Raw genomic sequence first — 11,812 nt, forward strand, 5'->3', positions numbered from 1 at the left:
TTACTTGACAAATTAAGTCATATTTATTGAATGCATTTTATTTCAACAACCAAAAAATTCTAACAGCCTAACAATGCACATAAGTTAAAAATTAATTATCACTTAGTGATAACAAAGATAAAGTTGATTTACATGGAAAAAAGAACATTTACAATATGTTAATCCTTATTCACATTGTTGATACTGCAATAAAACACAATTTGTTTTTGTCATTTTTTATTTCACAAAAAAGGCGGAAAATTGTGCTTTGTTAAGAGGCACTACAAGAAAAGTTTCTTTCTCCAAATAGATATTATATGATGGATATTGAATAAATAGACATATATGCATTGTAATTAGCAAAGTTCTGGCAAGACCACAGGCTAAAATGCCCACAGATTCACTTAGAACCACTGCAAAATTGGCAGTGAAATTAAAAATAAAAAGGCAAGACTCAGCATTGAAAAAATACGTAATAAAATTTTTGGTTGAAGTGTAAAAGATACCAAATGTTGATGCTATCATCAGATGAACAACCTTATGTAGCTTGGCAAAATTGTTTCCCTTCAAATGTATGGAGTGATTTCAGCTACAGGATAAGAAGACAGTTTTGAAAGCATAGCTCTGAGAGAAACGGAAAGCAGCAACCATTGAAATTCTGATTACAGCTGCAGCATACTACAGAACTAAAGGATGAAGAGCAAAAAGGGCATTAAGTAAGCAACCCACCATCATTTTGCAAAGGTATATGAAATTTATGCCGAGATACTCTTATGTTTCAAACATTAGCTCTGAAAAAAAATCTCATAAAAACTCCAGAGGTTACTGAGCAGCTAGAATTAGCTTGTATTGCAACGTCTTCTCCCTGTATATTGTCTGTTCTGAGTAAATATCTACACGTAGAGGTTTGTTTTTCATTTTTAACTCCTACCTTTTATACCTTTCAAATATATAAATAGTATTAACAGTTATATTACACTGCCTGGTGTAGTAAACAGAAAGTTACTTTCAAAGTGATATTGTATGAGGTCTTTGTCAAGGTTACGTGAAAAGCCCATGTGAAAAAAAGGAAGTAAAAAGCCAGAAGCCTTGTTGGTACTGTGTGGCTGCAGTTTGAACAGGCGAGTGAAACCAATCCAGCTGCAAGGTGAGGTCTTTGTCTCAGAAAGCATTTCACGGACATGAAAAGCAAATGCTACTTGGCGTCTCTTCCGACACGGTGCCTCAGCACGGGTGGGTGCTATAGCAGACTGCAGCTGTAGTGCTCACGCCATGCAAGAGTCGGTCAGCATTAGCTCTGCTTTCTGTAACATAGCTGCCACCTAGGCCGCTGCAGAATCCTGGGACAGGGAGTGTGTGTGTGTGAAGGGCCTGGCCCCGTGGCACGAGGATGGGGAGTCCAGGTTGGCTGCAGCCCGGCCCCGGGGCTGGAAACGCTGCGTATGAACCGGCACAAACCGCGTGCCATGGGGAAAGCTAAACCAGAAAGGTGGGGGAGGCTGGCAAGGAAGGCAGACAGGGAGGCGGCAATGCAAACCCTCGGTCTGTCAGCGATTTACCTGGACGGGATTCTTGGAGTTGTGACATTTTGTGTCAGGATTTAACTTTATGTGTGTGTGTGTGTTTTGCTTCAGTATAAACAAAAAGCAACAAGAAGGAAGCTTATAAATTTTAAGATTTGAAATAGAGAACAGGTAAATAAATTCCACAGTAAAATGTGGTTGATAGCATGAATATTCCATACATCAAATCTCAGCATAATATCTTTTTTCTCTTTCTATAAAGACCTCATTAGTGGACAAGTCTTCTATGCACTGAATCTCAGTTTTAGTCACTCTGAATCCCATGAAAATTCATCTGTTCACTACAGAAAGGACTGTCTAGAGAGTGGAACATGCTGTATCCATTTTAGTGTGCACTGTGTTCAACATACTCTTAACTTTCTAGTTTTCTTTTTAAGGTGCCCTGATTTGTTTTTCCATTTTCTCTCTTTTTTTTCCTCTTTTCTTTTTTTGGCAGTGTTGATTTATGTCTTTAAATACCTCAAAAATTACCCATTAAGTTGCCAGATAGGAAGCCATATAATAATGAAAAAAAATCAGGGATAAACATAAAAAATAAATAGGAATTCAAAAATAGTCACTGCACCCTGAAAGCAGGTGGCAGTTTATCAAAAAGTCAAAGCAACTCATTGTGAAGTGGTTACAATACATGAACAAGTCTCATCTTTAAAGAGCTCATTTCACAGTCTATACTTTCAGGCTGTAAAGTTTGTCTCATGCAATTTTAATATATATATATTTTATGTAAATATATATATACACACACAAAGTTGTAATTTTTCCTTCATTGATTTCATAGGACCTTTTCCTCCCATTCACTTGCTAGATGTCCCTTTCATAAGTGCAAGACTGATGAAGGCATAATCCTATGTAACTACAATTGATTGCTTCAGTCAAATGTAGGAAGTGTAACACTTGAGTGTCTGTGTCAAGGTGACTGATTGGGCAATGCCGAATTCGTTCCGTTTGCACATGGACCATGCGCAACAGAAACAAACAAAAAGTTAAATGAGAAAAAAACCCTCAAAAATAAAGCCAGAAAATCCTTGGATCAATGTATTGCTTTCTGTACTCCTGTCTCACATTATCTCTGGTCGATGTCTGCTGCAGCCACCTTGCTTTTGTCGGGGTTCTCCTCCTCAGGCTCGACTTTGTACATTTCCTCAGAGCCTTCCTCGCTGTCGTTCTCCTCTGACTCTGTCAGCAGCTCTTCATCCTTGTACTCTGCCACGTCAACTACCGTTCCCAAATGCTCTTTTAGCTTCCCATGGTGCTTTACATGGTAACGTTGATTCTGGAAGAATTTGATGATGGTGTGTTTGGGGAGATCCAGCTGAGCAGAAAGGGTGTGGATGGCTTCCTGATCAGGGTAGAGACCCACATCATGAATAAAGCTTTGAAGGATACCTAGAGCTTCCAAGGAGATTTTAGTACGGGATCTTGGCTTTTTGGCACAACTGTCCTCAGCAGGTGGAGGAGGAGCCTCTTCTCTAGGTGGGGAATTCTCCTTCGCAGGCTGGGACTGCTGTCTGTGCAGCACCTGTAAGATCAAACAGACACAGACTTCACGTACATGTTGACCCCCTCAGTGCTTTAGATAAGGGCACTTGTACAGGTTTTTACATGGGATCTACTTTGTTTTGGTGAAGAAAAGTAAAATTAATATCCATTCTGCACTAACTTTCTCACCTGTAAGACAGCTGCACCAGGTAAATACAGACTGAAAGGAGAAAGTGATATAAAAGGCAAATAACATGAAATAAATACAAAACCCACAAAATAAGTAAGAAATACAAAATGCAAGTAATAAACAGAAACATAAAATAGCCAAAACAAAAATGAAGACAAAAGGTATTACAGTCTCACAGTCACGATGACGGGCGAGTTGTCCCATCTCCGACAAGTCTTTGCTTCTCTTCTCCCCCTCCTTGTTTCCTCTTGTCTTTTTAGGCTAGAGACTCACCATTTCTTTGAGATGCCAAATACCACAAAGGCCTAGACACACATGTGATTTTCAGGTGCTGCTTTATCAGGAATAATGATTTGACATTAAAATCCATCACAGCTGCTTTATGGAAGAAAGAAATTAATAATCAAAGTGCTGAGATTTGTTAAGATTTCCCTTCCATGAAGAGCAACAGCATAATCGGTTCAGTTGCTTCACAGAGGTGGCTTTAATGTGTCTCCTGAACAGATTTTTCTGTATTACATCTGTAGCAATTTCACTACTGGAGGAGTTCCGAGTTCAAATAATTATAGCCCTCCGTTCTGAGAAACCCTCTGGGCAAACACACTTTGCAGTCTTGTAACAGATTTTCACCAGCAGTATCTCCTTTTCAGCAAGTTTAAAGAAAGCATATGTACCTCTTAATCTTCCTAACAGCCACTTAAAATGACTAAGAAAGACCCTTGTGCAGCCCTTATTCCAAGGGAAAAAAATACCTGCTCTGAACTGTTCAAAACACGGAGGAGCTCCATATGCTTTCTTTAAAACCAAATCTACACAAGAGAGATTAACGGAAAAAAAACTCCTACAGGACTGAGGGCTGGATTTGCCCAGAGGTTACCGCAGCTGCGGGGAAATAATTATTAGAGCTCAACACTCTGAGCTAACAAAATCAATATGGATAACTATTTTCTTCCACAAATAAGAGGGAATTCTGGCTCTTCAACCAAGATGAAAATGTCTTTGCTGCAAACTGCAATGTCCAGAAAATCAGCCCTACGTTAACGGTCTCTAAAGGGAAAAAATAAGAATAATGGAAAAGTGCTGAGAACTTGCATGGATTCTACACACATACCGAGCCCCTGGTCAAACACTACACTAAGTCAGTCACTACTGCAAGAGGGAAGTCTGCTATAGAATATCAGCCTGTTGTGCAAATAAATAAAAGGCTCTGTGATGAAGAGCCCTTTATTCATTTCCTTCATCAAACGTTGCTACCATAGCAATTTGTAACATTGGCAATCTCCAGCCACAACTTTTGAAAAGCAGATCACAGTCCCCAGCCACTGCCCATGCGTGGCCAAAGAGCCGAACCTGGTGGAGACGCTGTAACAGTGGCGTGGGCTGTAGCCTGGCCAGGACGCTGCTCTGCTCCTGCTGCACTTGGCAGCACCCCCCAGCTCAGAGGGGCTGCAGCTCCTCCAGGCATCGAGCAGGACCTGGTGCCTCGATGAGCAGTGGGTGTGCAGAGACACAGCCGCACGCCCTGTGCCTGTGGCACAACGCATTGCTGCCGCTGCCGCAGAGTGATGCCTGCAACAGAAAGCACCCCACCACAGGGGCAGCTCCATGGTAACTCCACACGGACAGCTGAGAGCAAGTGTCAGCACCGGTGACAGGCAGGGCTTGCCACACTGTCCACAAGAACCACTGGTATACAGAAGCACTGCAAACTTCTTGCAGTGCTGATATGTACATTTTCCTCACAAGCACATAAATACTCAGGGTGTCAAACAAATGGAGCTAACAAGGAGTGGGGGGAAAGCAGAAACCCAAATGGCAATGACAGGTACTCTGGTTTGCATTTTATTACATCTCTTGTAATAAAAGAGCATAATGTTCCAATGAATGGGATTGCTCAGCAGCTCTTTGAGGATTTCTCTGGTGTCCATGGATTGTTTTCAAAGAGAAGGACTGACGTTTTCAAACAGAGGGATTGCAGATGAGTGTGGGACCTGTACCTACATCCACAGGGAGCACTGAAAGCAGAGATTGCTGGCACTAGCCGACGACCCAATCCCATAAATTTGTCACACAGACCCTACCTATAATTACCTCCCCTGTTGTGCCTTCTAGTCCTGTCCCCTGACACTGTAAGGCCCAGAGCAGCCAAAACCAAAAGGATTTAACAGCACAAATAAACTGCCTGGGAACTTACAGACAGCGTCATACAAAAAGCCGCAAGTAGCACTGCTAATCCAAGCTAGATTCAAGCAGCAGCTAGCAGAGATAGAAACACATCCAGAAAGGGTGCGAATTGCTCAGTTCATTCTTGTCAGAGTGGGAAGGGGGCTTTATTTTCCCTTTCAGTTGACAAATAGCATGAGAAATGATCCAGCTGGAAAAATGTTACAAGACTTCCAATCAAATATAATGATGAAAAAAATCCAACAATACAGGATCAGCAGCAGTAAAATATTTAATTTGAAGGAGATGAAGAGATGCCTACAGCATCTATAAAGCAATCAACAAAAGAGAGGGCTGAGAGCAGGAAGAAAGAATAATTTCAATTAACCCTTCCTTTTCTGGAGTGACCTTTCCACCCTCTCCAGAAGAGAAAACACATAACTTAAGGGTTACCAGTATAGAATATTAGAAAACATTTGCATTTTATTTCACGTACTGTTTTCCTAAGTAATAAAAAAACCCTAAAGCTGTTCTTATAACAGATGAATCTCATAATTTCACTAACTTCTGGGGGCTTGCTTGGGATTTCTAGTGGCATTCACAAAGGATTTCAGCCACACTGCATGACACAAGATTACCCATCTACAGAGAGATGGATAAATGCACAGAATTTCCTCCAGGTTTAGGCTGTGGTGGGTTTCGCAATTCTTTCCTATATTATGGGCTATTTAATACAAAAGAGCAAACCAGACCAGCTGCTGAGGTACATGGTGCAATATGAAATCTACATTAACTTCTTGTTAAGTATCTGCTTTAAACTACATTTGTAAAGCATGCTGGCCAATTTGTTTACTTCATGCCTGGCCCTGCATGCCAAAGCCTCACAGAGGAAACTGACCATTTTTGGCAGGTCCAGATTTTCAGATCTTGGGTCATTACTTAGGCTCTTAAATCTGCAAGTAAAATATCTACCTGCTTCACGTGCTGCTGAGCACACCCTGCCATAACATGTGGGGGTTTGGGGTCAGTGCTGCTCTGCTTCTGCACTCAAAGAAGAAAATATACCTGACCTGCTGTGAAGAAGTACAGAGTGCAGCACATTTTCTAGTGCCAGCAAATCCCCAGCAGTGGTCTGACCTGCCACAGAACACCACATATACGATGGGCTTCCGAGAGAAGGGATAAAACCAGTGGCTTACCTTTTCCCAGGAAAGATGGCGCTGGACTTGGAAGGGCACACATCGTGGCAGAGGTGGCTCATGCCCCACTCCCTTCTCCATCCCCCGGGTGGGACCTCCTCCTTCACAGCCACCACCATCTGGAGCTGACTTCCCTTCCCCTCCCTGACTCCCCATCTACTTTCAAACCAAATGTGGTGATACAGATTTTGTTCCATGCCCACAGGACTTATTCTTTCAATTCCCTCAAGACATTTGATTTTTAAATTCTACAGGCACCACTGCCTTCACAGCATTTCAGAACAGAACAGCTTTGGAAGATGCTGCTTCATGAAGATTCATTCAGGTAGACTTTCACCTTACAGACAAGCTCATTTTTTTCAAACAAATTAACCAGCCCTGGTAGAAAACTTGCAAGAAAATGACTGTGATGGAAGCTGACTTTAAATGATAAAGTGACTGGTCTTAGATTGCACTGTACTGAAATGTGATTTGAAGGCCACAATGAAAACCAGCTGGAAGCCATGTGTAAAATATAATAGTACATGCCTACAGGGAAGGAAGTGAGATATTGAATGATTAAATTTAGGAGAGTATATAATGTAGTGTATCATTACAGGAGTGATCAGGATTATTTGTAATAAGCTAAGGGTTTGTGGTCTTTCTAAAATCCAAAGCCAAGAATTATTGGGGGGAAGGGATCACTGCACTGTTTTACATGTATCTGCTCCCCATGTCTCAGGATGCTCCCACAGGATGCTCCTGACTTTGGCATTCCCACAGAAAAGAGAGGTGTGCAAACCTGAACTGAAAGACGAATGTCATGTAATTGCAACCTGTGTTTGTACTGTATTTAGTTTTGGCTGGATTCACTATGCCACTGATGTTTGTTTCCATTTCCACCCACTTTCTAGCTAGAACAAGACACATGAAATTGGTGAGTCGCTAAGGGGAGCCAAGCAGAATGCCTGAGTGGGGTGTGCACACACACTCAGTCACCAACTGCAGCGAGGTACCAGCTGACAACACTCACTCAATGACATGGCACCTCACTGCCGGAACAGCCTTTCAACACGCTGGAACCAGCAACTGCGTTTCTATGCAAAAACCCCAAGCTCTTTAGTTTCATAGTGTGGGTCTGCCCTGCCCTTTGCAGAGAAGATTAGTCAGGTGAGCTCCCTCCTGCTGGAATTTGCTGAGAAGATGAGGTGCCTGTTACTAAAAGAACCACTGGAAATGTTACATTCATGAAAGGCTGCGCATTTGCAACGGAGACTGTCCTTGTGGGACAGGCAGTGCCTGCCTTTGTGCACAGGCAGAGAGAGCACCGATAGGTACCTCGAGTGGCATGTGTTGGTCAATATCAATTTTCATAACCCAAACACACAAGGAGCAAAGATGAATGGATTGGCCTTCTCTCTGCCAGAGGAGGTTTATATTGGATATTAGAAAATATCTCTTCACTGAAAGGGTTGTCAAGCACTTGAACAGGCTACCTGGGGAAGTCGTGGAGTTGCCTTCCCTGGAGGTATTTAAAAGATGTATAGATGTGGCACTTAGGGACATGGTCTAGTGGTGGACTGGGCAGTGTTGGGTTAATGATTGGACTCAATTAATCTTAAAATTCTTTTCCAAACCAAGTGATTCTATGCATCTGTTCTCCATGCAAACTTTTAGCCTGCTTAAGGAGCCCAAAATAAAAGCCATAGAGAACATACACACATTACAAAAAGTAGGACCAGTACCTGTGTTTGGTACACCTAACACCAGTTATCCATTACATCTCTTACAAGCATTCAAAGCTAGTCGGCAGGAGTTGCCACTAGTTTGACTCCATACATACCTCATGTAAGCAAACCCATTGGAACAGCTCCTTCCCAGTGGCTAGCTGAAGTCAAAGGGAGAGTGGAGGACAGGCCTAAACAAGGTGTTCAGCTGCATTTCACTGAGCAATGCCTCACTTCTGCAAGCTGAGAGGAGTGTGTAGCTATCATGCTAAGAGTTCACTTAAGAGACAAACTTCATTATCTTGCAACAAAATCTTACAGCTAGGAGGAGGCATAATCTGTGGGAGATTATCTATTCAAATAAACAGCCTCACACTACCTAGCCCCTATCTCTCTGCACATACTGAGACGTTCAGGACGAGAACAGCACAAGCTGTTGCCACAAACAGACTTGCACCCTGCCAGCCTCCCAGGCCACAGCTTGCAGGGGTAAGAACATTAATTAAACACAATCACAACGCCAAGACTCTTTACAGGTTTCTAGGAATGTCTGTACAAGAAACTAGCAGAAGTTACAATTTGCACCTGTGTTTATTTCTTTCCTATTAAAAATGTGGTTCTTAGACTACTCTTTTTTTTTTTCTCTTGAAAAAATACATTCATTTGGGCAAACACTGCAGCACTAGTCACAGCTCCAAAGGAAGTATTTTCTTTGGACTCGTTCTCAGAGTGATTTCACACCTTGACACCATAAAGTTGTGTTAAAGACTGTGGTTTAGTTTCCTTGCTTTTCTTGGATTATACAGTATCCTAAGGTCAAAACTCAGGGAAATCCAAAACTGTTATTAAAAAAGAAAAAGTATATATGAAGTGATGACAAATTGCAGACTACACGTGTTAGATTACATTTTGACTCCAGGCAGGTTTAATATACTTTAGTTTCCTTTTACAATTGCCCTTAGCAGGTAGTGTTATCGGTAAGGGATTTTTTAAAAAAATGGTACTCAATAAAAGAAGACCATGTCAAAAGAAATCAATATGAGCGTGCAAAATGATAGGAAGTCTGACGTGGACAAATATGTTCACTTTCATCTAACTTCAGCCTGAGCTTCTTTTAATTTTGTAGTCCAAAGGCTGGCTGCACATCCTGTGCATTTTCCAAAGCAGCTTAGTAATTGCTTCACAGGAGTAAACACACTTATTAGAGGTAATTATAATATCTGTCTGTGATATGATGCACCCCATCTCATGCAAGCCAGACCAAAGCAGCCAACCAGAAGTGGTGGCTACAAGAGCTTGTAAGCCAGCAGCCCTGAGTCCTATTCAGCTGCAAAGACAAAATAGTCACACAGTAAAAATGTTTCCCAAATACTCAGGCCTTTCCTATCACTCTTCATCTGCTCCTGACCACCACTGGAGCCAGAATACTGGATTGGACAAATCCTGTGTCCCAAATCTCTCGGCTCTGAGGTACAAGTCACTCTCTGAGCCACACAAAAGGGGACTCAGAGAGAACTCTGAGGACCGAAATTAGTTCCACAGGGAACCCAAAGTCAAAGACAAGTTTGGTTTTCAGGCTGGAATGAGAGCTATTTGAAGTGATTAATTTCAACATCTTTGGAGTACACTTGTCACATGCTTCCATTTGCTTTATGGCAGTTGCCTTGCTTAAGGGCAGGAAATACCCAATGATCTGCAAGCATGGCAAGACACTGAACAATACCAGCCTCTGAAATAGCAGCTCCATCGTGCAGCTCCTCTCCTGGACCAAACTGCCAAAAATGGTAAAAAATAGTAACAACAAAACTCTCAGTTGTACATAGCTTCTGCCATCCCGCACAAAGTGATAAGCACAAGCAAAACACAATTAATCTTGACTTGAAGGAGGGGGAAGGTGTCTTTCCCCTCCCCGGCACACACTACTCCCATTAATGCTAACAGGAGCTTAGCATGCATCATAGAGCAAATACACCACAAAACATTTTTAAGAGCTATCATCACTGGAGATAAAATATAAATTAGAGCCTGATTACGCTGCGCTGCTAAGAGGCCACATGTGCAGTGTAGCTTGCAATGACAACTGCAGATGACCAGATAACTTTGGGACAGATCTAAGATTACTGTAAAACTGTGCAGTGGAATCTTTCCTTGACTTTGGTTTCCTTTCAAGAAGCTGTGGCACTGCTGTCTGCACAGTTGTTTGAAGAATGTTTACAAATCAGCTTGACAAAGAGAAGAGAGACTTCTGCCATCACTTGACCACAATCATGATCTTATTCTTCAGTAATGCATGGTTTATTTCCCTTTCCTGATCTCTGTTAATAGACAGCACGTGCCTACACAATAGACACTATTTTGTCTGTATAATGTTAAAAAAATAAATCACAAAACTGTGACAATGCAGAACAGTGTTCCCGTGTTTCCTGGGCTAACTGCTCTCCCTCGAATGCTTCCTCAACTCATCCCACAAAAGCACAGGCACAACTTTCACTGCTGTGGAAGTGCCTGAGAACAGGCTGATTTTATGGAGTAGCATAAATGAGCTCATGCTGATGAACATTCATGTATTAGCTCTGAATTTCCCATCCTGGGCTGGTTTAAGCCGGATCCTTAGGTTTACTGCAGAATAACCGTGGTCAGCAGTGGACATCTCTTTCTTGACTACCTGTTTGCAGCCCAGGAGAAGTGTCAACAACTACTCTTCAGCCCGCAGGTGGAGCCAGCACGTACCTACTGTGTAAACATGCAACAGGCCAGATTCGTTCCGGCTTCTGCTGGCACAAACCAGGGTGCTGGTGACAGAAAAGCCAATGTGGTCAGGAAGCATTGCACAATGCTGCTGCAGACTCTCTCCTGAAGGCACTGGTGATGGATGGCTCCATTGTCTGGGGATGGGGCATGGCCAGCACAGTTGGCACAGGGAAGAGTTTGCTGCATCCCTAGCAGGCAGGCAGGACTCTGCTGGCCTTGAAGAAGTCATGCAAGCCTCTCTTGCCTGTAACCTGTAGTAGCAAGGCAGCCTACCCCACAAGGGATAAAGCAACAGTCCCACAGAGGTTCATGTTGCCCTTCTGCATGGTGATCCTAACTGGAGTTCCACTCAAGCAGGACTCAACATCTGTGTGTGCATTGAGGGCCACAAACCTTCCAGTTAACACTTACCTTCTTAAAAACAAGACCATGAGCTTTGTGGGCCTCCCACTTGCCTCTTCTGTGCTTTCTCTTGCAGCCCTAGCCAGGCTCTCTGGGGTGCAGAGCTCTGCTTAGCAATTTCCAAAGAGAGCCTGAGCTTGGCTGTGTATGGAGGGAGGGTCTGTCAAGGATTTTTGCATCGACTCTGAGTTTCCCCATCCCAACCCTGGTAATGAAGAGCTGGCAGAATGCCACAGGAACTAAGGAAGTAACAAAAGGCTTTTTTGGGTTTGCTTTTCTGCAGACAAAATACTTCTGGTATCTGCTACACTCTCTTGTTGAATTAACACGATACATGTTCTCCTTTTCTTTTGAAAATCG

The 11,812-nt window shown here is 42.6% G+C and overlaps 1 protein-coding gene across 1 annotated transcript in view; it reads right to left on the reverse strand.

Moving 5' to 3' along the window:
- Window positions 1-1,986: 1,986 nt before the first annotated feature.
- Window positions 1,987-11,812, reverse strand: part of SATB2 (SATB homeobox 2) — a 117,002-nt gene continuing 107,176 nt past the window's right edge. The window contains exon 10 of the mRNA XM_009074260.1: window positions 1,987-3,081. Coding sequence (XP_009072508.1) covers window positions 2,626-3,081 — 456 coding nt within the window. The 3' untranslated portion in view covers window positions 1,987-2,625. The remainder of the gene's footprint in view (window positions 3,082-11,812) is intronic.

The sequence above is a fragment of the Acanthisitta chloris genome, unplaced genomic scaffold, assembly GCF_000695815.1.
Source record: "Acanthisitta chloris isolate BGI_N310 unplaced genomic scaffold, ASM69581v1 scaffold1995, whole genome shotgun sequence".
NCBI classification, from domain to species: Eukaryota; Metazoa; Chordata; class Aves; order Passeriformes; family Acanthisittidae; genus Acanthisitta; species Acanthisitta chloris.